General features: G+C 52.1%; 1 protein-coding gene across 13 annotated transcripts in view; it reads left to right on the forward strand.

Moving 5' to 3' along the window:
• Celf4 (CUGBP Elav-like family member 4) overlaps positions 1 to 26,932 on the forward strand; it is a 290,930-nt gene that overhangs the window by 206,148 nt on the left and 57,850 nt on the right. For 8 of the 13 annotated variants that reach the window (XM_027935569.3, XM_027935583.3, XM_027935572.2 and 5 more), the window contains exon 3: positions 20,500 to 20,548. In XM_027935569.3, the coding sequence (XP_027791370.2) occupies positions 20,500 to 20,548 (49 nt within the window). Of the gene's footprint in view, positions 1 to 20,499; positions 20,579 to 26,932 lie in introns of all 13 variants that reach the window. The other 5 variants (XM_027935558.3, XM_027935559.3, XM_027935562.2 and 2 more) reach the window with 1 other exon arrangement.

A 26,932-nucleotide genomic window follows, 5' to 3' on the forward strand; every position in this document is an offset into this window, starting at 1 on the left:
TGGCACTTACTCTGGGTACCCATTCCTGTGCCGGGCTCCATCTTGCCCGGCAGGACTCAAACTCTCCAGGAAGACTCATGAATGAATCAACTGAGCAGACGGTTGCTGGAGTGTGGATCCAACAGTCCAGGGAAGAGGTGGTCAGAGAAGGAGAAAAATGGGGGACTGATTGATCCTGGGAGATCCAGTGGGCTTCCTGGATCGGGAGGCTCTTTGATAGAAGTCTCTGAAGAATGGGTCAGAATTTGTTCAAAAAGAGATCACTCTGGGCCAGGGGAAGCGTGGGCATCAAGAAGGAAGTGAGCTGGGTGAGGAGGAGCAGTGGTGGGCAGGCAGACTGGCGGGAGTGAAAGGTGGAGGTTTGGAAGTGGAGGGACAGGATGAGTTCCGTCTCATCCGTGCTGGTGTCCTGGAGAACTAGATTTTACAGGGCATGGAGCATGAGCAGCATCCAGGCAACCAGGTGGTCACCGCAAGGAGAAGGCAACAGGCACAGACTGGTCACCTCAAATATATGCACAGGTGCCCAGCCTTCAGTCAGGTAGTTCCTTTCTGCAGATGACATACACTAGCTCCCACACCCAGCCACGGAAGGCTGGGGAGGTGAAACAAAGCCCAGCCCAGCCCAGCCAACGAACTGTTCCCAGCCCTTAGACTGCACCTGGGCGCCACCTGGTGGTTATATGGAATACTGCGTTCCCTATGTTTTTCAGTTTCTTGGTGCCTTCTTGGCACAGAAGTGGCATCATCCTCCCCATGGCTCCCCATCTACACACACACACACACACACACACACACACACACACACACACACACTCATCAATACCCAGCCATGACATAAGGGCCCACACACAAAGGGCCTCACAATAGAACTGCCCTCCAGCAGGTACACATGGACACAGATTCAGTCTTACCCATTCACATTTTTTTTCTCCTTCTCACCAAATGAAAATGTAGGACACAAGGATTAAAAACACTGTTTTTAGTATAGCATGAGTGTAACCACAGCCAGCATCTTCTGCATATCCCTATCGACGGGCCTATTTTCAGCCTGGGTCTATTTCCTCCTGAGGTCACAATGTACACCTGGTTTCAGGCTCCCAAGTGGAAATGTGCCCATGTTTCAGGTCTTCCTCTTCAGTGTAAGAACTGGGGTGTTCAGCAGGCAATCCCCACCCGTGTAGCTTCCTCCCAGTGACACCACATCCATGGAGACCACCAGGGATGACACGTTGGGGCCACTCTCATAGTGTGCTCTCCCATGTCAGAACCCACGGGCTTCCTTGCACACCTAGAACTAGTAAAATTCAACAGTCTCACATTTTTGGTTTTGTTCCATGTGTTTCACAACATGTCCACATTAACTCAACATTAGCTATTATTTCCACCCTCCTCCATTATTTCCCCGAAGAAGGCACTGAGGTTCAAAGTCACATACCAGGACTGGTTGCAGGGATGCTAGCCTGCAACCACTCTGGCTGGACTCTATTAGAAGCGCTTCCACTGATACCAAGCTAGAGTCTGAGCCAATAGGAAAGGCCCAACTTTACTTCCTCAGGACGACTGGACTCCCACTCTGGCTGGACTTTGGCCTGTGCTTTCTGAGCAGAACTGAAACCCTAACTCCAGTCTGGGGTGGGTGCAGTTGCAGAGACTGTGGCAGGGCAGATGCCCACTTCCCACTCCTGTTATCCCTGTCTCCCAGAGAGCTGCCCTGCCCTGTGAGCCAGGGACTCTTCCCCACTAGGCCTGCAACAATAGAAAACACAACATGGATCACTCGCTCTGACCCCATGCTCTCAGGTTTTCTGACCTGGGGGTTCTCCAGGCTGATTCTGCTCAGAGAAGGTTGCTTACTATGTTTCACCCTCAGGATTGCTGGCAAGGAGCAGGAAACCTCCAGAGGAGGTGGAGAGGCTACTGTGTGTGTGTGTGTGTGTGTGTGTGTGTGTGTGTTTGCACATGTGTGTGAACTCGTGTTCTTTTTCTTCAATCTAAATTCTTATATGGAGGCAAAATGGCGATAGCTCTCCCAGAACAGAATTGCTGGGGATGGCTCAGGCCAGATAGAGGTATCCTGGAGGAGGAAAGGGGCTGGTGGTAGTACCTAGGATGAACTTCCTCTGCCTTCAACCTTCCGCTTTCCAACACCTTGGAGATAGTGTGATGCTCTACTCCTGCTCAGCTGAGTGAGCCCCATATCTTTCTTCCTTCTGAGAGGAAACTGGGACTTAAACACAAGCACACCACACCATGCCGAGTCCCACAGACAATGAAGCCTGCAGACACCCATTTATGGATAGATCACAAACAAGGAGGGTGTGCAAGTCCTAGCAGAGACACAGATTGATTAATCATGGCAGACTTCCTGGAGGAATTGAATCTCGAGCCCAGTGGCATCAGAGAGCCTTAGAGAGATAAATGCCTGCTATAAGCAGCTTTGTGTGAATATCTCATTCAGTTCTCTCAGTAACCATTAGTTGTAGGATTTATAGTTTCCTTTTTCATATATAAAGGAGCTGAGGCTCAGCAAAGTCAAATAACCAGTTTAAGGAGGCACAGCCAGTAAGGGGCAGGGTAGCAACCAAGACCTCCACTTTCTCTGCTCCTAGGGGCACTATTTTTTTTCTTTTTTTTTATTAGTTGTTCAAAACATTACAAAGCTCATGACATATCATCTTCCATACATTTGATTCAAGTGGGGGGCACTATTTTTTATCACCATGCAATCACAGAGTTAGAAAGAACCTAAGTGATCCTTGGTCCCAACTTCATACCACGCAGCATCCCCTCTAGAACATGCCAGAAGGCAGGCTGCAGGCTCTGCTGGATGGAGCCTGGCCACAGGACAGAGGACACTCTCCAAGCTTCAAGGTGGCCTATCAGAGCCTTGAATGAGTCTACTTACTTACAAGGCATTGCCAAGTCCTGTCCCACGGAGCCAGGTGCAAAACCCTGACACCTCCCACTTTCCACCTACCAGCCCTTTGGAGACAGTGCAATGCCCCAACCCTGCTCAGAGAGTGACTCCATCTCTTCAACCCTCCTCATGCAAGGAGGCTTCCAAGGATCTCCTTTAAAAAGAACAGACTCTGTCCAAATCGCCATACTTCTCTGTGAGCATGCTACAGGATGGCTACTAATTTCTCAGACCAGAACCCAGCCTGCTCCCCTGTCAACCCTTCCAGAACACACCCAGGCACATCCACAGACTCTAGTGATCCAAACCCGGATGGATCTGTCGCCTGCAGGTTACAGTCAAACCCCTGCCAAAGCTTAGCTTCCCTTCTATGTGCCCCGTGAAGCCCCTGAGAAGGTCTCAGTGATGGAGCTTTTGCCTGCCTGCTGGTGGTCCTTACCACCGGTTGTCCTGAGGAAGAGAAGTTGGACTTTTCCCATTGGCTCTGACTTTAGCTTAGTATTAGTAGAAGCATTTCTAATAGAGACTCATGGGAGCAGTGAGCTTCCCAGCACTCTAGGCATTCAAGCAGGGGCTGTGGGAGCCCTGGAGGGTACTGTGAGGGTTTTGCCAGTGTCTTGTAAGTCATGGGAGTAGAACTCTTTAATCTTCTCTGAGTCTATGACTCACAGTCACTATCCTCCCCTTCAGCATGAATATCCTGAGCAACAGTAAGATTTGTTTAGTTTGGCTGTCTGAAAAAAATCCAACAGACCCCAAATGTCTCCATCCAGCAGAGCCTGGCACAGAAGCAGAAAAGGCACTGACCACAGGGGTCTTCCCTCAGGCCTGGGTGCTGGGAGACTTGGCTCAGGAATACTTGTTAAGAGGATAAATGAATGAATGAATGAATTAGTTAGTAAATGAATAAATGAATAAAGAGTCAGCCACAAGACCATGTCCTCACTGAGCACTCTCTTCCCTAAGGCTGGCCCCCAATTCAGAGAGCCTATGAGCTCTCCAGCCTCTAAGGTCCCAGCCCAGATCCCTGTGAGAGTCACTATAATTCTGTACCTGGGACCCTGATGTCTTTGTCACCAACTTGAGGCACTCCAGCTCAGTGGGTAAAGAACCCAGCCCAGCTGGCAAAGGTGTAAGCCAAGAGCTCAGAGCACCATAAACTGGCTCCACCCTCCTGTAGATGTGTTTCTGAGGTCAGGATGGGTGCCCAACTTTGGTGTTGACTGACTGCACTTTAGGAAGAATTCGTGAGACTGGGGTTTGTAGGGAAACTGTGCCAACACCCAGCATGCAACCCTAGCCTGGGCATCACGGTGGGAGTCAGGAAGATGGGGAGACCCCATCTCAACTTCATGGAAAGGAGTCATTGAAGGTTCTTGAGCAGGAAAGGGCCTGACAAAGCAGGGCTAAACAGGTTAACACATGACAGCATGCGGGAGGCACTGTATGGGGAGATGGGGGACTCACAGTTCCCAAGTCACTGGCAATCCTGGGGCTTTGGACAGTTACTCTTGCCCTTGACCTTGTTTCCTTGACCCCTTGCCCTTGCCCTTGCCCCTGCTCCCTCTGGCAAGGCCATAACCCCATGTCCACACACAAGATGTCCTAGCAAGAAGTCGTCTAGGCCTTTTCACACACAACAACATGCACGGGCACACATGAGTGCTCACACAAACACGCTCTTGTTTCTCCGTGTGTGCATCTGCACACGGAGCTCAGGTGAGCACTCTCTCTCCCCCTGATCCCCAGGAAGTTCTCACTTTCCAGCCAAAAGATCCATTTGGGGGACAAACACTCCCCCTCCCCACACAGAGAGAGGCTTGGCATCAGGGTAAAATTTATCATCATTATCCTAATATCATCTCCAGGCTCAGCAGTGGCAGCAGCTAAAGAAAATACCAAGGCTTAACTTGGGGCGCGGGAGAGAGAGGCAGGAGATAGGAAATGTGATTTATGATGGAAATCAATGCAATCATAATACTTTGTGCTTATAAAATTGGGCTGTGCCTCCTGTGGCCCACACAGGCCCACTTCAGCCTTGCCTGTCACAGGAGGTTGGGGACCCTAGGGACTGGGACTAGGGTAATGGAAGGTCCCAAATGATGGACATTTCCAACCTTTTTCAGGGGCAGTGGAGTGCAGGCACTGTACAAAGAGGAAGGCAAATATGGAGCTAGGCTTGGGTTTTGCATTGGTGTCTTGGTCCATGCTGCTTGTTCCACTCTCAAAACTACCCTGTGAACTCAGATGATTGCGTGGGTGCGCTCTCGTCAGTGAGTAGGTCCATGGAACAGGACAGAGGGGAGTGTGGCTGTGGAGTCACAATTCAAGACCCCCAGAGACCAAGGTGGAAGCAGGTTTGATTTTATTGCGTAGTTCCATGTATACATATTGGGGCAGATTATAGGCAGCCACCAATACAATTCTTTGCCAGCTGTCCTTGCAGCAACCAATCAAGGAGCGGGCCATGGAGCAAGCGCTGTGACTGCAACACGTAGTCCTACGCCCAGGGCTGTGCCTAGTGGGTGAGCCGTCTGCCACTCACAAGCCTAGCAAAAGGGGAGTGGCCTATCACTCAGGTACACTTAACATATGCCACGTATGCAGTATTCCGTGCACTTGTCCCCACAGATGATATTTAATACCTATCCTATATGAAACACAGAGAGTCTTGGTGACTAAGTTAAGGTCAAAACTAGTCATGGCCAAACTAGTCATACTGTTCCTGCCATATCACGTGGCCTGGGGTCCAGCCTAACACAAAGTTCGTAGGTGGCTGCCATGCCACAAGTGAAAGGGTCCCCAGGAAGGCTCTACCCTACCCAGAACAGTCCCCCTACCCACACCAGCATCCACAATTCTGACAATAGTGATACCCCTTTGAGTTAAGCCATATCTCTTGCAGGTTATAAACTGTGTTGGCGGTGATAGTGATGGTGTTCATGGTGACAGTGGTGGTGGTGATAGTGATGGTAGTGATGGAAGCAACAATGGTAGTGGTGACCATAGTGGTGATGATAGGTGGTGACAATAGCAATGGTGACCAGGGTGGTTTTTCAGATAATGTGTGTGGCTAACATAGGGCAGGTCAGAGTAGAGCACAGACAGGCATCATGAAGAGTATTGAAACTAAAATTATTTCTGTTCCACAGCTTTTCTAGAACTAAGCCAAGAATCCAGTACCCTGCATTATGGCATGGGAGACCCTGGGGTCTTCCTCCCTGGTGTATTTGGACATCAACTTGCTCTGTCACTGATTGGCAGACCCTTCCACTCTGTGACAAGTCATTCATGCTAGAATCAAGGGAGAGTGAGTGATGGAGAGGTGATTTCTGAGGATGTCCTCCAGCTGAGGACACTGCCCACCTATGGGATGGGGGGAGCCCAGAAACTGAGAAGCCACTTGTAAGGGCATCTCCTTCTTCAAAGTCTTTTAGAACAAAAGACTTTGGGGTTCAATCCAGTGGACAGCTGGATGAACGAATGTTCTCGGGAGTGGCTACCTCCTGATGGCACTTGCTAAATTCAGTGGCAGCCTTTGAAATGAGGCTCTGGGAAACAGAGGCCTGGCAGGAGAGGAAATAGAGACTGACAGCTGACAGAGAGGCAGAGCTCCACCCAGGGAACCTTCAGGGCAGACATCTCAGGCTGGGTCCTTTGGCTGGGCTGAAGATGGAGGAAGTCCAAGGACAGAGTGTGAGCTCAGAATGTGGAGTCGGTGTCTTCTAGTTGCTCCGGCACATTCTCTTCTCCCTTCCTTGGTTGAAGCCACACAGGCTCAGGCCAGCTCTGCATCTACTCTCAGCCTCCTGTCCCAACCCCCAGGCCCCAAGGCCACTGCACTGAGACCCTTCTCCTGGGGTCTCAGTGGGCACTTCCAATAGCACCTCTGAGCCACTGAGGACATAGACTAAGGTCATGTGCACCAGAGCAGGATGGACCATAGCAAGAAGAAGCATGGGCGGACCACAGACAGACCACCAGCCTGAGGGCAAAGTGCCAAGAGTGGCAAGCAGACACGGGTGGGACGAGCACAGCCTGCGCACAGCAGAGACAATAAGATGGAGAGAAATGAAGCAAGATGCGGCCCAAAGCCTGGGGTCACAGGGCCACCCTGCGCCTTGGCCGGGGGTTGGGGTGATTGCGCTGGCATTTCAAAGGGCACCCTAGGGCCAGCACCTGCCTTGACGAGACCTCAGGAGCTCAATAGACTTTCCAAACCTAATTAGTGTTTAATGGCCTGGAGAGACGCCGCATCCACCGTCACCGCCGTGCAATGCCGTCCAGCTTCAGGTTCCTAATTAACCTTTAAGGAGATGATCTGCTAGTGGCCGCCTAGGGAGGCCACATCCGTTTCCACTTGCGTGAACATGTGCATAGGCCCGAGGGATCTGGGGATGCACTGTCCCACATGCAAGTCTGAGGGTGACCCCAACTGCCCCAACTAATGCTGCCTTTTGGGAATGCACAATTCCCACTGGGGTGCTGGTGGCTACAGGCCCAAGACCAGTGCATATTGAGGGAAGGCAGTGCTAGGAGCCACGTGATAAAGGGAAGGAAAGAGGGAGATGCAGGCACCTGCCACGTGGTGAGGAAGCCCTTCCCCAACAAGGCCTCAAGGGGCAGAGGGGACAGACAGTGAGTACAGCCAGGGAGTGGGTGGCCACCAACCCCAGGAGAAGGGTCTGATCCTGTAGGCAGGGAGAGTCGCTGAGGCCTCAGGGCTGCTCAAGGTTCAGAAGCATCCTGCAAACATGTAGGACAGAGCAGGATCTGGGACAATCCAGGCAGAGAGCAGCAATTCCTGGAAGAGGGCTGGTTCCAGCCCACCAAAAGCAGGAGATATTGGAGAGTGTGAGTTGGGCTCCTGGGAAGGCCCTACAATCAGGGAACCACAGGGGCACGGGAGAGACTTTGGGCTGGAGGTCATTCGAGGGAGAATGACCAAGAGGCACTGTGAATACACCAGGGAGAGAGGGCAGGGAAGGCAGTGGGATTTTGCAATTATCTCCACAAGAGTGTGAGTTGGGTGGAATCTTTGAGGCGGGAGAGGAAGGGAACATGGCAAGGGGCCAGTGGTACCTGCCAAAATCCGTGTGTTCAGGGTACCAGGAGGACCTGAGTGCATCTGGCCAGAGGCAGAACAGGGGAGAAGAGGGAATTTGGAAAAGAACTGGAAGAGGACACAGTGGAGACAAGGAGAGGGTACCAGCAGCCTACACCTGAATGCACACCCCCAACCCATGCATCCAACACGCACATCTATGCTATACATATGTGCAAGACACCCCCCACCTAGCCACACACTGCACACATGCATACTGCTCTCACACACACAGACACACCCACTCACACATCCAACACCCCCATAGTCACCCACTCACCCACCCACATGCTTGCACACGCCCTCACCCATAGACCCCTTACCACACACTCCTCAGGCACACGAGCTCACACTTGCATCTATGCCTGACACACTCACAGGCAGTGCCCGTGACCTGGAGACCCTGGCATGTTCCAGGAGGAGGGCTGTGATCGATGCTTATTAATGAAGCTGCCCCGGAGATGGCTAATTGATGGCGGTGTGCGGCTGTTGTCTGGAATTTAACCTGATTCATCATTTAGCCTGTTGCAGGCTGGAGAGCTGTGTTAATTAATGCCAGGAAAACAGACTTGGACGGGCTGGCGGTGCAGGCTCATATTAGAAAAAGGAGAGCAAGGGAGCAGAGGGAGGGAGGGCAAGGAGAGAGAAAGAGAAAGAGAGAGAGAGAGAGAGAGAGAGAGAGAGAGAGAGAGAGAATGATTAAATCTAAAGCCCAGAGACAAAACAAATTCCAAAAAGCAAATGTCGGTGCCATTTCTAGAATGACTCAGGCTCGCGCTTGGCCTGCATCGTCAGGCTGTGGCGTGGGGATTAAGAGCAATTTCCTCTAGATTTGTCATTTACTTGGTGTGGGCTTTGTTTTTTCTTTTAACATGCCTGGGGACTCTCTCTCCCAGCCTCAGAAGAGGGCCAGGAGCCATGTGAGGGAGGAGGGTCTGGGTTGGGAGCAGGGAGCTCAGGACCCCATTCCTGGCTGTGGAGGGGGCTCAGTCTGGCAGCAGGGCATGCAGCCTCAGGGACAGGCCTGCTGGGGGTGTGGGACCCAGGAATATACTCATTAAGGGAGGCCTGTGAGCAGGTGTAGATGAACACACACTATCTTGGGCCTGCAGAGCCACTGGGAAACTGTGGATGGCCTCTGGAAGATGGGTTCAACTTGTCCTGTGGAGCTCTGGTGCAGGGCAGCTGAGATGAATAGAGAAGGAGGTGGGCCCTGGCTGGCAACACCTCCTTCCTAATCATCAGAGCTGGCCATATTGGATCTAGGACACGCACACAGCAGGGAGACCAACCCCTACCACTATAGGGGTGTGAGCAAAAAGAGCCTAGGTCAGAATGAGGAAGGGACTTTCAGGTGAGTGGGTAGCTGGTCCCTAACAGTGCAGGACCATGCAGCTGGGCATTCAGGGAATGCACAGGGCACGGCTGGGTCTGGGAAGGACAGACCTGGCCAAGGATCTTCTGGAGACAAGGTAGAACTCCTGGGTTGGAGGGATATCATGCAACAGGCCTGGCATGCAGAAACCCTCCACAAGCACTGGGTAGGTGGATGGGTGAAGACATGAATTCGGACCCATCAGAACAGTGGGATGCAGTGCTGGTGGATCAGGTGGAGAGGACAGACCTGGGGCAGCTGGCAGGACGATGGGGACATAAGTCCCTGTGTCAGAGCGAGTCCTGCCTCTCAGTCACTCCTGGTCTCCCCACTCCAATCTCAGCTTGTCCCCAGAGGCTGTCCAGTATTTTTCCTTCAGTGGAGTCTAAAAGAGAGCCAGGGGATTCAAGAATGGAAAGGAAAAAGAATCAGATCCCAGATTCTGAGCATTCCCTCCAATATAATAGAAATACTAAGAGAGAGGAAGGGGAGAAGCAGGAAGAGGGGAAAGACACAGGGAGAGCAGAAGGTACGGGAGAAGGGAGAGAATAGCTGTCACTCCCTGAGCTCTAAGAGCTTTCCCTGAATTATCCCATTTAATCCCCCAGCCCCAGGAGGGCATGCCTATAAGGGGCTAAGGAACTGCCCCACTCCCCACTCTCCCCCAACTAAATCAGGCCTTGTTTCACCCAGAATCATCTATCTGCTGCTGCTTTTTCAAATATCACAGACCCCAACCCTGAAGAGGGTTAGTGACCCAGCCCAGCCGTGCAGGCTAATTAGCTGGTTTCCACGGCAGCAGGTCTTAATTAAGACCACAAGGATCCTCCCACCCTCACCAGCGCAGCCCTCGAATGTTGGTGGGAGAGGTAAAATGGACATGGACTTAGAGACAGAGCCGCTGCCATTGGCTATGTGGGCCTCGGAACCCTGACTGGGAAACAGGGGCACGTAAGCCCAGCTGTATCGGGGTGCAGATCCATCAGGTCTCTTTTGGCCATGTCTCACTGTGTGTGACCTTCCACCTTATCTGCCACGGCTCCGAGAAGCATTGACCCGCAAAGATACCTGCCACTGCAGCAGGGAAGGAAAGGGCAAGGGACACTGAGACTTAGCTGGCAGTCCCTCTCTCCTAGAAGCAGCAGTGGGCTTGGGGCTGGAACTCTCGGGGAACCTGTGACCAGTCCAAGGGGCACCCTCTTCACGTGAGCCCTTTGGGTGAGGAGAAGGCAATCTGTGAACATAGGTTTCAGAGAGTAGGGAGAGGGGGAGGCTTGGGGAAGGAGGAGAGAGAGGAAGGAGAACAGAAGGAAGGAACGTGGGCAGCTTGGGCCGCCCACAAACAGGCTCCCCAGGGCTGCCCGCTGCAGCCCCCTAGATGTTGCTGAGCAGGGCAGCCTGTTGCATAGCAACTGCCTGGGCCTGTTGGTGGGGGCTGGGACCAATAAGGATGTGTGTGCTGCAGAGGGGGCTGCCTGGACTGAGGACGCTGCATCCCACCCGACATTTCTTGGCCGGGCTCGGATTGGGCAGATGAGTCACTTTGGAATCAAGAATAAAAGTCAAACTGGGGAATATTTAGTCAATTTGTGCAGAACCTCTTTGCACAGGCCACGGACTTCTCTTCCCACAGGTGGGGTGCCTTGCACCATGTACCAAACATCACTGCCATTCTTGGTCTAGAATTTGCCTGGCATTTCTCAGTCCCCCTTGACCTGGCTCCACCTGCAAGTGCCTCCTCCCTCTTTCTAAATGTGGTAGAACATTATCCCTGCCTCAAATTAACAGGGGCTGCACTGCCCACTGCAGAACCCAGGCCCTGCACTACCACACCAGGTCACTTCTGCCTCCACCCGAATGTTTACACATCCTGGGGCAACTTCCCTCAACTTCCACCTCTAGGTTATTCCTGTTATTCCTATCCCTGAGTGCCCATCCCCATCCTTATCCTGTCTATCCCACGAGTTTAGGTTTTAGGAAAGACTGACAGACATAAGCCCTGTCATGTGGTCATTGCTAATCTGGAGTGTGGGAAGGACTTCATAACCTCACCGGCCATAGTTCACCTGTGCCCTGTCCAGGTGCCCACAGGCCCGATTTCTCATGTCCTGCCCCCAAACCAGCACACCCACCCCTGGGCTGGACCACAGCCATGTTATTGAGACAGTGAGGAGACTGTGCTGCCTCACGGTGGTCTTCCCTCATCCTCTGGAGAGCCACTTTTGACAGCAGCAGACCAAAGTGAGTCCAGAGGCAATGACTCAAGAAGTGGCAAGTGTAATTGGGTGGACCTGATCACAAAAAGCTAACTAGAGGAAGTGAGCCTTGGACCTCACTCTATAGGCAAATATGAAGGGAGATGAGGGATAAAGGTGAAGAGTGGGAGTCAGGGGCCTTGCAGCCAGCATGGAAAGGCGGTGAGACATCTCTGGGTATGACCCAGAGGCCACCTCACATGCTTTGCCCAAGGGATGGGCTGAAGGTCTTGGGTGACCAACCAGCCCCACCCTGGACGGCTCAAATGAGGAGAGGGGTGAAGAGCAGACAGGGCCTACATGCTGGATGTGTCCTGACCCGACAAGCATCAGATGGCCTCCTCAGAGCTGGGAGTGGGAGCAGAAGCCAGATTTATTAAAAAATCTTATCTGGAGGGTTTGCATTTCAATGGGCTCTGGATTTGCATATTTTAACAATAACCCCCGTTCTTCTGTCTGGTCGGTGCTCACTGGCTGTCTCTCTAAACGATGATCGCCGCTTCAATAAACCCTTCCTAATCCGAAGGTACAACAACACCACTTTGCTGGAGGAGGGAGGATTAAGAGCCTTTCCCTTTGGGCTGGAAATAAGACTGTCCGGCTGGTGACCTGCTTCTGGCCTTTGGGCACTCCTGCCACAACGGCACAGCAGAGGGAGGCGGAAACAAGGACAGTGGTGGGGCCCGGTGGAGGATTTGATTGTGCATTGGTCAGTATTTCTTCAACACTCATTGTGTGCCAGGTGCCATGCTAGGTGACTTCTGTGTGTGCATCAGGGACAAAAGAGGCACTGGCCTTCCCTCACAGAGTGGAGACAGACATTAAACAAATAAACCCACAAATCTGGGACTGCAATGGTTCATAAACTGCAACAAGGCAATGAAGGAAAGATTGGGGTGCTTGCAAGGACACCTAATTTAGATTGCAAGGCTAAGAGGGTAAAGAGACTTGAGGGAGGCTAGGAGGTGGCCAGCAGCAAGGGGACCAGAGCAGCTGCTCCAACTGCCTTGGGGGACTGCCCTCTTGCACCCTAAGAGGGCTGTTGCCAACTGGCCTGGTCAGGTGGGCCTCAGTGTCTGGACTTTGCAGGGGAACCATCCAGGTGCCACTCTGCAATAACCTCTGGGGGAGTCTATGAGGCAGAACTTTACGAGAACAACAGGATTCCTTGAGTCTCTAGCCCCTCTCTATGGAGAGAAACATATGCGATTTATTAAGGAGGTAATTAAAGCACTAATATATTTACAACAAGCTGCAAATAATGTGCACCGCTTCTGCCATTCCCTCGCGGTCCCGGCTCGCTAGGGGACATAGACAGCCCTCAGGCAGGGGCTCATTCTTTCCGTCAGCATGCTGAGAGCCTACTAAGCGCAGCTCAGGGAATCCAAGGACCACACGAAGCAGACCCTGCTCTCCTGGGGCTTTAAACAAATAATTTTGTCATCAATTAATTTGTCAGTTGTAATTTTTTAAGTGCCATGCAGGCAAAGTTCTGATGGATGGTCTGGAACACCACCCACTGGGTTCCCTCAGAGCACATTTGCGAGTTCACTTCTCTGTCCACAGTGGCAGGGTTGTGTCCACATTGCCAGCCTTTGATGCCAATGGCTGAAAATTCTCAACTGAGCCTTTCAAAATCACCCCAAGTTCATCTTTAAAAGGCACATCTTTAAGTAATCCCACACTCAGAAAGATCCCATACTTGGAGTTTATTGCTTGGTCATCACCATCTTAAAATTCTTAAAATTTTATCTTTGAACTTGTATTTTGTAAGTGAAGTTTCAGGTTGGAGGAGTATGGGACAGGGGCTTGGAGTCTTTGCTAATGCAAGATCTACCCCCTTCCACCTGTCAATCCCCTATTCCTGGGCCTCTCCTGCAATCATGCTATTGTCTGTGCCAACAAATAGTGCCCTGGGCACAGGGTAGAGGTGTCAGGGTCTGGCACAGTCACCTAGCTGTAGAGCAATGGCATGTCTGGTCAGCCAACTGGGATCAGGTAACAGCAGGCCATGCCTGCCACCCAGACACCTGTCCAGTCCCTGGTGCAGTTTATAGTACCATTAAGAATTGCCTGTCCCTCTGGCTTAAGGCAAGGGGCTTATAGGAAGGGGTGATGTCTTCCTCGACTTCCCAGGGCCCACTATCTCCCATGGCAGTCTTTGGGCCCAAGCTGTCCCTAGGTTGCAGGTGGGGCTCTAGGGGCCTATGAGAGTCCCAATGCCTAAGGAAGACATCTCTTGGGACCTGTCCTTGCCTGGAGACCCTTTCTTTCAACCTTCCTGAGTTTGCCTTGTGTTTGTCTCTTTGGACCAGCTCAAGGCATCCTCTAGACACCAACCACAAAATACAACTTGTATAATTTCAGTGATTCTGCATAGGAGGTACATGCTCTGGGATTGGCATTGCATAAAATAAAGAGGAATGGTAAAATTCATACTAATAACTTATAATTTATATTTTTCTTTACTTAAAACAACATTAAGGGGCTGGAGTTGTAGCTTGTAGCTCAGTGATTGAGCGCTTGCCTCACATACATGAGGCACTGGATTTGATCCTCAGTACCATATAAAAATAAATAAAATAAAGATATTATGTCCATCTACAACTAAAAGAATGTTTTAAAAAACAACATTAAACAACAAATTAAAAAAAAAAAGACTAATAGAGAGACCATAGAAGAAAGGAAGAGCATTATATTTCAGTAATTTTAATGACACTATTTTCTTGCTCTTGGAGTAAGGGACCTTACCAATTATATTTCTCTTGCCAGAACAGTGATGCTGCTTTGAGTCAGGACACAGACACCCTAGTGAGCTCCAACATGTCCTGTCTGCTGTTTCCTAGTGTCCATGGTTCTCATGTGTTCTGGGGACGTGGGTGGAGGGCAGAAAGCCTGAGTCCTCAGGGAGAATAAGAACTGGAAATGCCCAAAACAACAGAGGTGAGTGAGGAGCAGGATCCAGATCCACATATCCACGAGTGAGCAGGCAGAGCTGCCCCTCCTGAGAGGACCAAGCTATGCTTGCAAGGAAGGCTACAGGCCCGGGCAAGATGAGAATCCAGGTCTCCGGATTTCATGGCTCAGGGGAAGATGTGGGCCCTTCTGTTGAACCCAGAGCAAGTATCACTAGGTACTCTCACATCCCAAAAGGAGACAGAAAGCAGAAACCTCTGCTTTAAGCCTTGCACACTATGGAATTATACCCAGGGGCTTAGCAGCTGACCAGAGAGTACTCTGGTCATCCCTCCGAGCCACCACAATAACCTCAGCTGCCATCTCATCTATCCCGGCCTCCCTAGCTCTGCTGGTCCATTTCCTGAGGCATTTCTGCCACAGATTGGGGAACCCAGGAGGCTGATCCTATTGAGAGTCTTCTCTGCAGTGGGCACTGCCCTAGAGTATTTCCTCCACCATCTCTTTTTATCTTAATTCCCCTCAGCCAAAGGGAATTCTTTTAGAATGTCTGATGTCACACAGCACTAATCAGGCCTGCGTGTGTGCTTATATGTACATGCACACATGCTGCAGGGAGGCTCAGTTGTGAGGTTGGGTCTGGAGGGATGAGCTCCTAGGAAGGGTCTAGTATCCTCTGGGCAGTGAGGGCTGTCCCGAGGGAGAGGGAAGCAGGATGAGTACACCAGTGGAATTCAGGAAGTGAGGGAGGGAGAGAGGCTCAGTCCCAAATCTCCACCCAGGCCTCAGAAGAAGGTTGCAACAGAAAGGTGCTATCCCTTTCTTTGGTGGCAGAGCACAGTTGGGCACTCGAGAACCACTGGGACACCCCTCTCCAGGCTGGCTCTGCTCTGGTGGGGTGCTCATTCCAGCTTCTGGAAGCTCTTTTTAAAGTAAGGGAATGCAAGTACATGCAGGAAAATGACTCACACAAGCCCGGTGAGCAGAATCCAGGTTTTACCAGGAAGACCAGGAAAAAAGTAACTGGAAGTTGCACTGTTCATCAAAGCCATCTTCCCAGAGGGAAGGAGACCAGGAGACGGAGACCTACAGAGACCCATGGGGAGCAGACATGGAGAGGGACCTCATAGGAAGAGGTGAAGTCTGGCTCCCATCAGAGAGCACAGAGAGGAAGCAAGGAGGGAGGTGGAGGAAGGGGAGAAGGAGTCAGGAAAGAAGCTGGCCTGTCTGTCAGTCTGTCTTTCCACCAGCACAGGCTTCTCCTTACACAGGGAGCCACGACCGGACAGGTGAAGCCTTTCGACCAGCTCAATCATCGTATTTATTCTAATTGTATCGTAATCGTCCCCAAGGAGCCTGGTTCAAATGAGCTTGACATTATTAAAATTTTAATGCCCAGTTTTCATAGCTGAATGAATATTTAAAGGGTATGTCCCAGCTTAAGTTATGATGATGAAGAAATTAATGGAATGTCTTGTTTAATGCATGGATATGTGTTGATGCAAAAAGTGGCAGAGGGCCTGGGAGGGGGAAGGGTGCCACAGTCAGAGTGGAAAGGGCTGGGGAAGGAGCCACCTGCCTGTGCACCCTCTCCTACAGCAGGAAGCAGAGGTGGCCCCTCATGGCCAGGACCTCTCGCTCCTCCTGGAGGAGGGTGTGTGGCTGGAAGAGAAACACAGCTAGTGGTGATCCCAGGGGACAGGCCCCAGGAGCCTCCAAGGAGGTGTCAGGGGGCTGTTTCTGACTCAGGGAAGGTGGCCCGAGCTGGGCAAAACTCCTCTTGGACACCTGAAGGCCACAGGGCCACTGTGTGTGGGGGGGAATGCTGATGACATCTCAGAAAGAGAGTCAGTAAGAAGCTCCTGTATCCGACCAGGCTCCTGCCAGCACAGCCCCAGTGTCCCCTTAGGGGCACACTGCACTGCAGGAAGGAATGGCTGGACAGGAACGTGAGACAGGGGAAGACAGGCACCAAAGGAGTCTGGAGGCCAGGGCCAGGGCCTGAGAAGCAAAGTTACAAGAGCAGGGTAAAGAGATGGTGATTCTGGCCCTTTCCTCACTCTTCAATCCTCTTCAGGCCCTTCATTGTCCCTCTGTCTTCTTGGGCATTCTCCTGGCCTCTCCCCCTCCTTGGCCATGCTCTGTTTTGTCCTCTCGTCCCATTTCTGAGGCCTCACCCAGCCTCTTGTCCCCAGGCTAGTTCGATCCATCCACACTTCCCTCCCCAAAGCAGAGTTAGGGCTTGGCCAGGCTGGACTAGGGCAAGGTCAGGAGCAAGGGAAAGAAGTCCCCTTCAAGCCCAAGCCTAACTGAGAAACCCTCCCACCCCAGTCCAACAAGTCATTTCTGCTGAGAGTGGAGAAAGCACAGGATTATATTTTTTCTCACCATCTAGCCCAGCACCTCTCTGACAAGCCCTGCAAAGGCTATCTGGACACTGACAACCCTGAGCTCAGAATGAGACATGAAGAATCTCCCCAGGAGGCCCAGCACCATGAAAACCAAATGCGTTCTGCTCCACTGATCTGCTTGGAGTACCCATGGGTGCCCAGCCCAGGACTGAGGGCATGTTGGAGGCTGAAAAAGACCCCAGATGCCCCCTGTTTGAAAACCCACAGGGAACCTGGAAAGAAGCCAAGGGACCTGTGTGTGAGGGGGCGAGCCCAGCACCTAGCCATGGAGGAGCTCTGGCATGCTGTCCAGAGGTGACAGGAGAGTTCCCAAAGGGCATCTGACAAGCCTAAGACAGGAGCATGGGTCTGGGCATCACAAGCACCCGGGTTCCATGAACATGGAATCTTCATTCCCTCATTAAATTTACCATGGAAAATGGGACCAATCGTGTTAGAATTAGCTCTACCCAAGGCCCTGCCCAGCAACAGGACTCACCCCAACTGCTCTCAGGCCCACCCAGAGAAGACTGGTGTGGAACCCAGAAACAGGGAAGGAGTCTCCTCCCCGCAGCCCAGCCTTCTTCCCTACGTCGCCCCTAAGGATGAGGGATCTTCTAAGCACACTCTGACCCATAATGCAGCCTCCTGCACAGCCTCACTCCCTTTCTCAGCTCCACACACTTTATTCCTCAAAAGCGAGCCTAAATCCCTCACCCCAGGAAGGTCAATCCCCAGCCTTGGGTGTGCCTACTATATGGAAAAGAGGGCAGGATTCCCTGTAGTATCCTTTCCCCCTTGGGGAATCTCCAGGCTTTCAGACTAGGGGATTTAGTCTCCTGCTGGGGCTGCCATAGCAAGATGACTGGGTAGCTCAATAACCAAGATGTATTTCTCCATGGTGGAGGCTGGAACTATGAGATCAAAGTTTGGGCAGGGTTGGTTTCCGGTGAGGGATTTCTTCCTGGCTTGAAGGGGATCCCCTTCTGGCTGTGTTCTCACATGGCCTTTTCTGTGGGCGTGTGCCCCTGACGTCTCTTCTTTTTCTCATAAGGACACCAGTCATGTGGGATTAGGGCTCCACCCTTATAATGCCATTTATCCTTAGTTACTTCCTAAAAAGTTCTATTTCCAAATATAGTCACATTGGGGGTTATAGCTTTACCTTGTGACTCTGGAGAGAGATGATTCAGTCCACAACAGGAACCCTACAAACTAGCCCTGAAGAATGAATAGGCTGTCAAGAGAAGGAGGAGGCTCAGGGGCAGGGAAAATTTGCAGACCCAGAGAATGGACTTGGAGAAAAAAAGGTGGAGGTAGAGGGAGGTGTGGTACAAGAGGACCGGATATCAGGATGAAGAGTTTGTATTAAGTTCAATGGCACAAAGAACAGGACCCTAGGGCTGGGATGTAGCTCAGTGGTGGAGTGCTTTCCTAGCATGTGCAGGGCCCTGGGTTTGATCCTCAGTACTGCAGAGATAGTGAGAGAGAGAGAGAGAGAGAGAGAGAGAGAGAGAGAGAGAGAGAGAGAACCTGGCACCAAACTGTCCTTTCCACATGGATATTTTCCCCGCTGACTTCCTACTTGGGCCCCTCCTCCAGAGCAGCTGGGGTCACTGATGGAAAATACAGGACAGCCAATCACATGACATCGTTAGCACTGCACCTGCCCCTCCTGGCTGAATCCCAGTTAGGTCTCCTCATTGGCAAGATGGAGATAATAATGCCTTCCTCAGAGAACTGTAAACTTACGTAAGCAAGAAGTCTGTAGAATTATGTGCAGGAGAATATGATGACCCAAACAGTGTCCAGGCATCCAGGCCAGACCGTGGGACCCTCCTGGAGTAGAGGAGGCTTGGGGGAAGACGAGGAGGAAGGGAGATCCCTGGAAGAAAGGATGAATCTAGAAAAGGATGGGATGCTGCATTTCAAAAAGCAAACCAGAAGTGACCTGGCTGCCCCCTGGAGCCCCTCTCCCTAGCCAGACACCTGGTGGACCTTCTAAACTCTCTCCTCAAGACCTAGAAAGGAGATGGTTTAGGGGAAACCAGAAACATCTTCATGTCCCTCTTTTTTTCCCAGGGATTGGGGTTTGCTTTAACACGACAATTTCCTCTGCTGCCAGAGCTTATATACAAAGCACCTTTCTTTCCCTCAACTCCATCAGGAATGTTGAGTGGGGACCTGGTGGCAGATAATGACAGCCTAGCCCCTCTCAGTGGACTGGCCCCCTGTGCCCCTTCCCGGTCTGTTCTGCGTCCTGCCTCCTGCTTCTGTCCTTCCTTGCCATGGCTCTGCCCTTCCCCTGGCCTCGGCTTCACCTTGCTGAGTCACAGGCATCCTCACTCCCTGGCCCCCGCCACCACCGTTGTCTCGACACAGCCAAAACTCACTTTGAATCCTAGACGGGAAGGCAGGCGGCAGCTTGTGACTGGCTGGCCCGACTTCTGTTCCGGAGGGGAATTGGCAGCCCAGTCTAAAGGTGCATTAGGAAGCACAGAAACAGCCTTGGCAGGCCTGGTTCCCAGCCTCCTCCTGCCACAGGCGGCGTGGAGAAGCTCATGCCCTTCTTTCTGCCTTGGCTTCTCTATCTCTAAAATGGGGGTGCCCTGCTGCCCTGTCTGCCTCTAAGGGTCTGAGAAGGTGCAAGAAATGCACATGCAATAAGAGATCTAGAGGGACATGACAGGCAGAAACACTGGCAAAGACATAAAATACATGCTTTGGCATGATTTCTATTATTTTTATTGTCTGAAATACGATGAGAACGCAGGGCTGGCAAACTCACCCTGGTACAACAGGCAAGGGCTGAAGATGGGCTGCAGAGCCAGGATGCTTGGAGTTCAGAGACCCCTAGTGGCCCAAATGGGGCATTGACACGGATCCAGGCAAGAGGCCGGCAGCCAGCAAGCCTAGGGAGTCAGTCTGTTCCCTAGTGTCCTGCCGGCACCTAGACAGCACCAGAGACAAGTGGCCATGCCCACTCCACACATACCTTGAGGGGATTACCCTGGCTGCAATCAGGAGCCCTAGCCCTGAACTCTGCCTCAGTCACCCCTGTCCCATAGGTCAAATCTTCCAGGGTGAAGTGAAGCTCAATGCCATGCCCTGGCCTAAGCAGGGGCTCTGTCTGCAACCAGAAACCAGCTTGATTCAGCAAAACCTGCTGCCTTCAGTGACTCAGGGCTGGGTCACAGATGAGCTTTGGGTACATGAGAGCCTCGTGGGTGTAGGAGATGGGGCAGGCATTCCGTCCACCTCGGATTCTGGTATCTGGCTAACAAGATCTGCTCAAAGTGGAGGAGGAGCCCCCAAAGTTTCTCCAATCCAGAGAAACCCCCTGAAATAAGGCGCCTACAGGCACTGTGCTGTGAAGGGAGATGGGCGGAGCTTTGGGAGGCTGAGCCTGTTAGCCTCAGTGTGTGGTCAGAGTATGGGTGGGTGTGGTCTAAGCACTTGCATCCATGTACCTGTGAGTGTGGGGTGCTGTCCCCTCCTCCCCAGGCCCACTCTAACATTGTCCCTGTGTTCTATTGCAGATGAACCGGCCAATCCAGGTGAAGCCCGCGGACAGCGAGAGCCGAGGAGGTAGTAGCTGCCTGCGCCAGCCCCCTTCACGTGAGGGCCCACTTGTCTCTGCCCCTCACTTCCCCTCTTCCCTTCCCTCTTGTCCGGGTGCAGCGACTCCTTGCTGCCTCCTCCTGTCTCTCTGGGGACCTCATGGTTGGGGATGGGGACAGGGCTTTGGAGTTTGGGGTGACTGATATGGATAGGCAGTGGGAGAAGGGGAGACTGGATTCAGCTGGCTGCTGGTCTGTGCCTCTAAGAAAACAAGTCACTTGTCTTAGGCATTTTTCTGCCTGCTCCTGGACACCCCAAAGGGCGTGTCCACTTCCATGATGTCAAGAAAAGCCCTGTTGACTATTCCAATAGATGCCTGACCAGGAGGTGGGCAGTGGATGTAGCTGTATCCAAAGAGTATGCAGGCTGGAGTGGGTATAGCTACGGTGGGGGCGGGTGGACAACAAGGCTGACATGGGACTAAAAATCAGAGAGGTTGTATTAACAGTGGACAGAGAAGTACATGGTCTCACCCATAAATGCTTGCCCCAGAATGCAGAGCCTGCCGGAGCCTGGCATGAGGTAGCCAAGCCCCACTGCAGAGCCCAGGTGTAAGGAACTGTCTCCCTGAAGCCCTGGCCAGCCAGAGGCAATTCTGTTTCCAGGGGATAGCCTCTCTAGAGTCACAGTGCCTTTATGGCTACTACTCACCTTCGCCTCAGTTCCCGGAGCAACCTGGGTCCACTCTGGGCACAGAACTGTCCCTAGCACCACCATCACACCCCATAGGGTCCAAACACACTACAATTTTAAAGAAGACCTCCAGCACCAAATGTCAAGCCTCTACCACCCAAGTACTGGCTCCTCCTGCAACAAACTGCCCCATGGTGCAGAGCCTGTCTCACCTCACCCGATAAAGACAAAGAGACCTACCAGCCAAATGGAGGAAACCATTTGCAGACCCCTGCTAGTCTTCCCTTCCTGCCTTGCCTCCTGTGGGACGCGGGTACCATTCTTCCTGATGCTCCTGCTGACTGCCAGCCCCTTGCCACCTCTTACTGGGCCTCATGCCTACTGGGCCCTGCCCAGCCTCAGCCCCAAATTGTGCTCTCAGAGCACGAAACTCAGTCCCGGACCAGTCCAAAGACCCTCCAGGAGGCGCTCCCTCCTGGCCTGTGGTGAGAAGATCCACCCCAAGCACACACAAAAGCCCTACTAGATGGTAAGCTGAGCAGCCACACGGGAAGGACCAGGACAGAGAAGGAGGAACCATCTGCTCCAGCCTTTTCCAGCAATGGGAGAGGCCTTGGCCACCCTTCTACCTCAGAGGAAACTCCCACAGAATAGGAACTGCCTAGAAAGGGTCTAAAAATCCAGAATACTCCATCACACTCACTCAGAGAAATGTACCCTGAAAAAGTGACATTGGATACAGCTCCCTGCCCAAGGTCTCCCAGCCTACTCTTCCCCCGGCAGGCCTAGTGGGTCCAGCATGAGAGCCCAGGTAATAGGACAAGGAAATCAGTCACAACCATCTGCTGCCTCTTGGCCTGGAGCTCCTGGCTTCTTCTGCAAGTCCCCACCACCCTAGGCTGTCACCCAAGTGCCCATGTTCACCACCCTCCCCAGGCCTAGAACTTTCTACTCTTTGAGTCTTTCTGCTCCTTAGCTCAGCAGGGTACTAAGGAAGTTCTCTCTCCCTCACCCTTCGCCACTACAAAAATTTACCAGGGTTAAACTAAGGGCAAAAGATGAAATGAGCTAAAGCTACTTACAAATTTGGAGAGTTAATTGTGCTGGAGGGGATTGTAATGTGACTGATCACAGGTGGCCTGCTTGCCCCTCCCAGAACACTCCCTCATCCCCTCTAGCTCAGGCTGCTCAACTAGGCACAAGGCCTCTGTGGCTGAGGTCCCCCGCTCGCCTGGGCCTGGAGTTCACACACCAGGGCTTGGCTGGCATCTTTGTGCTGCTTGAAGGAGTCATGCCCCAAGATACAGACACACCACCCCAGGCCCACTGAGTCCTTCCTGTCCCGAGGATGCTGATAATACAGGTCCACTTAGTTGAGGGGTAAAGATGGCTCAAGTGTGAGGGGCCTGAGTGCGCAAAGTCTGCCTGGCGTAGGATGCCTGCTTCTGTTCTTTCCCTGGATAATAAGAGTACATCCTCACTCTTCCTTACCTAGGACTCATGAGGCTAATGGCAGAGCAAGGGGCCTCTCCTGGAAACCATCTCCAGTAGGCAGGCACAGCAGAGCCAGGGTCCCTGGTCACCCAGGCATGCAGGGACTCACCTGTAGCACCCTGTTCAGGTAGCTGGACCAGGATGCAGCGTCAGAGGGAAATCTCAAGAGTACACAGGTAGCTTGCACAGTAGTCCTAGATGGGTGCCCCGAGGAAGGGACAGCTAGAAGCGTTGGAGGAAGTGACATTTGAAGAGGGTCAATTCTGGTCTTGAAGGAGGGGAGATTCCACACCTGGAAGAGAACAAGAATGGCATGAACAAGGCCCCACCCAGTCTGCAGCTGAAGGGGGTGGGCAATGCCCTCTGCCCAGCAGCCCAGCTGAGCGCTACCTCTAGCCCTGTCGTCCCTCACTTGCCTGGGAGGCAATGGCTCTCTGACTCGGAGTTGCTAACCTCATCTCCTTTCTCCCGTATATCTCCTGCCACTGACGCTTGCCCCAAGCCAGATTAATCAGCTCTTTTATTCTTCCTGCGGTAGAAAGGGGAGAAAGAGAGCCAAACCTAAACATCTATCTATTAATTGCATATTCAATATTAAACAGTGAGATGGTCCTGAGTCAGCATTATTACCAAGCAATTTTTTTTTAAAGAAAGTTGGTTTAAAATAATTTAATATCCATTAAATACTTCTTGGGAGGGGAGTAGGGAGGAAAACTTAAAACAGATTAAAGAAACAGGGGAAAGAAGAATGTGGAAGGACTGTGGCGGGGAGAGTGGGGTCAAAAAGGAGGATGTGAGGGGAGATGGGAAGGAGGAGAGAAGAGAAGAAAGAAGGAAGTGAGAGCAGTAGAGAGATGAGGGGGGCAAGCAGAAGGAAGAGAGAGAGACCTGAAGAAAATGGGTTGGGGGAGGAGAATGCAGGGGCAAGAAAGGACATGACCCCACAGGAAGTGGGCCCCAGCCCTGCTCACTGGTGAGTCCTGTCCTCACCCCAGTTCTGGGAACTTCCCTTTCAAACCACACAGTGTCCCAGAGACTTGATATAGGATACATATGCCCCTGTGACCTCCACCCAGCTCCCTCTGGTAGCACTTGATGCCGGTAAGCAGCATTTTCTGCTCAGGAAACATGTTGGGGCCCTGGCCAGGTCAGGAGGAAGCTTCCTCTGCCTCACCACACCGGAGGCTGCAGCCCATCAATGGGCTTCTCTGCCCATTCTCCTTCTTCTAGAGGTCACATCAGCCCACATGCATGAGAACAGGGCCTCTGGGAATGGTCATGGATGGAATATGGGCAAGAGGTCTGTGAGTGCAGGGCCTGAGGCTGGCAGGCCACTGTCCTGGCAGGAGCTCAGTTCTTCTTCTCCAGTGCGAGGTTAGGCCTACCACATGAGAGGCAAAGTGGAGGCCGGGCCCATCAGGGTCTCAGAATAACCAGACCAACTTTTGGTAGGTCACTGTCTTCAAACATCCAGGTTTGATGCATCAGGGAGCCTCCCTGAGGGGAATGCAGCCTTCCAGGGTGTGCCATCCCCACCCCCAGGTCTGGGAACTGGAACCCTCACATGCACAATACATACAGCTCGTCGTCTCTGTGGCAGAATCAGGCACAATTGCTTAGACACACTGCCAAAAGCAGTCACCAGCTCACACAGACCTTTGACTGTGGCAGGTAAGGCCCAAATTAGAAGGAAGGACAAGCTGCTAAGGAGCTCCCAAGTTCCTCCCTGGCCAGTGGGGACTGTTCTGGGGAGGCCTTTGCCAGGCTCAGGGAAGGGAGGCTGAGAATCTGGATGGAGGCCCCATAAGCCAGGGGTGGAGGTCAGATGAATGCAGGAAGGGGCTGCGCCTGCCATAATGAGATCCTGTTTTCCCCCACTGACTACAGGACTGGGGGTAGACTGGAGAGGGACCAGTGGGGAGCAGTCCTGAGCTTCAGCCATGAAGGGAGCTCCTAGAGGTATTTGTAGTAAACTACTATAGGCAGACATCCCAGGGAAGCTTCTAGAAGGTGAAGAAACTTCTTTATGCCCCACCCACCCTCCCCAAATCCTGTAGAGTTGCCTGGAGCTAAACTATCCCATTGAAGTTTCCATTTGCTCAGTGGGCCTTCGTTTCTAGAGTTGGCACGCCTGTGCCCCTCTCTCTCTGATTTCTGTGTACCTGTCTCTTAACTTGTCTCTGGTGGGACCTGGGCAGGGCAAGGAAGGCATCAGAGGTTTAGGGCAGATGCAACAGCCATGATTTACTCCATTTCCACTTGGAGCCCGGAGGCAGGTGCTGGCCAAGTCATTTAGCCACGGTCTCTCGGCCTTTTGCTGCCCCTGGTACATTTAACGGCATCTTCAGGGTGTCCTTCCCCTCACTGCATAGCACTGGTGTGGTGGCAGAGTCCCGCTGGGCCGGCTAATGAGGTTGGACACAATGCGTGTGACGCAGCTCCCAGGCCCTCCCGGAGGCCACGTTCCCCACCATAAACCCAGGCCGACTCCCTCCTCCCAGCCCCTCCACCATCTGTAGCCCCATCGGGTCCTGTGGCTTTTTAAATCCTATTAAGTTCCTCATCTCTCCTCCGAGCATTATTTTATTTCTAAACAGACAAACCAAGTGCTGTCCATGCGGGCTCTGAGGGGCTGTTGAGGACCAGCTGAGGGGCATTGGGCCCAAGTGGGGCAGCTGCATGCTCCTGCAATGGTTCTGGCCCCGGGACATGGCCTGGGAGACCCATGGCTGCAATTGTTGACCTCCCAATGCTGCATTTCTCACTTCCAGACTCTCTTGGCTGTTCAGTTCTGTACACTGGAAAGGCAGTTTAGCCAGCGTTCAGATGAAATGGACATGTAGGCTGGTCCCGTTTTATAAAAACGCAATATACAAAAGTGTCTATTTTCCAATCTATGGAGGCAATGAATGACTGTCTAGACAGGAACTCCTGGGGGAGCTGAAACCCCTCAGGGTTCTGCCGAGGAAGCCCTCAGGCCAGGCAGGAGGGGCGTCAGAGATTTGGAAAGCAGAAGGCCAGGTGAAGACTAATCTAAAATTCTCCTGAATCAGTAAGGAAAAAGGGCCCTATCCTGGCCTAGCACATCCTCCTTCTAGGAAGATCAGGGTGAGCAGAGCAGAGCGGACCCAGCCCAGCCCAGAGGGATGAGAAGGTGTCTGATGACCGAGGTCCCAAAGAGGCCCCTGAAGAAGAAGGGACCGAAACCTTAGGGAATGAATTTCTTCATTTCCCCACCAGACCCTGTTCCAGACCAGGGCCTGCTCAGCTCCTGAGACGGCACCACCCTCCTTCTCCAGGGCTGTGTCTTTGCTCTGGGACCCTGGGTGAGAAGGCATCATGGCAAACCACGGGGACCTTGGCTGGAGAGAGCTAATGGTTCTACTGACCCGAACAGGAACCTGGGAACCACCCTAACTCCACCCATGATTTTGCCTCTCACCCAGCCCCTCCCCTTTTTTATCAAGTAGCAAAGCCACCACAGTCTTTCTCAGTCTTCTTTTCCAGGAATTAGAACTCCTGTTTTCTCTGCCTGTCCTATCCCGTCCCTCCTGAGATTTCTCAAGTTGTACAATAGGTCATGAACAAGCCCCATGGTTCCTTGAAACATCCCAAACCCATGTCCCAGCAGATTATTTGCATACTTAATTTCTAGATTTATTTTGGACTGATATTTAAGGAAAGACATTATAGTATTCAGCTTGAAAAGTTCAGGTGAAGCTTAAGACAGCACAGCATAGACAGTCTGGGGTACACTGGGAGCAGCCTGGGAAAGAAGCCGCTGTGGGCCCAGCCAGGTCTGAGAGATTTGGAAGGGCTGCAGATTAGACACCTAATGACCAGTCCAGGTCCAGGTTGACCACCCAGGGCAAGGCTTCCCTGATGGTCAGGAAGTTCTATCATATATCTGACAACCATTCCTCCCATTTTTTAAGTATTTCCAACATTCTCTACATCCTGGGATAGCATCGCCCTGCCCTGGGGTTTTGTTCTCAATAATTTCTGTTCTTTTTAACTAAAAACTTAAAGGAATCTTTGGCTTATTTATCCAATCCCTTTTTAAAATAGTTTTTTAAAAATCCAGGAAGCCCTCTGCAGTTTACACAACTGGACCCAAATAGCAGCTGCGTGAAGCTAGGTCTTTGTGTCTGGGGAGGGAAGTGGCTGGTAGGGAAGGGTCCCTAGGGAGGGCCAAGAAGGCTCCAGAGGGGCAGACAACACATT

The sequence above is a fragment of the Marmota flaviventris genome, chromosome 16 (assembly GCF_047511675.1).
Source record: "Marmota flaviventris isolate mMarFla1 chromosome 16, mMarFla1.hap1, whole genome shotgun sequence".
Taxonomy (NCBI): domain Eukaryota; kingdom Metazoa; phylum Chordata; class Mammalia; order Rodentia; family Sciuridae; genus Marmota; species Marmota flaviventris.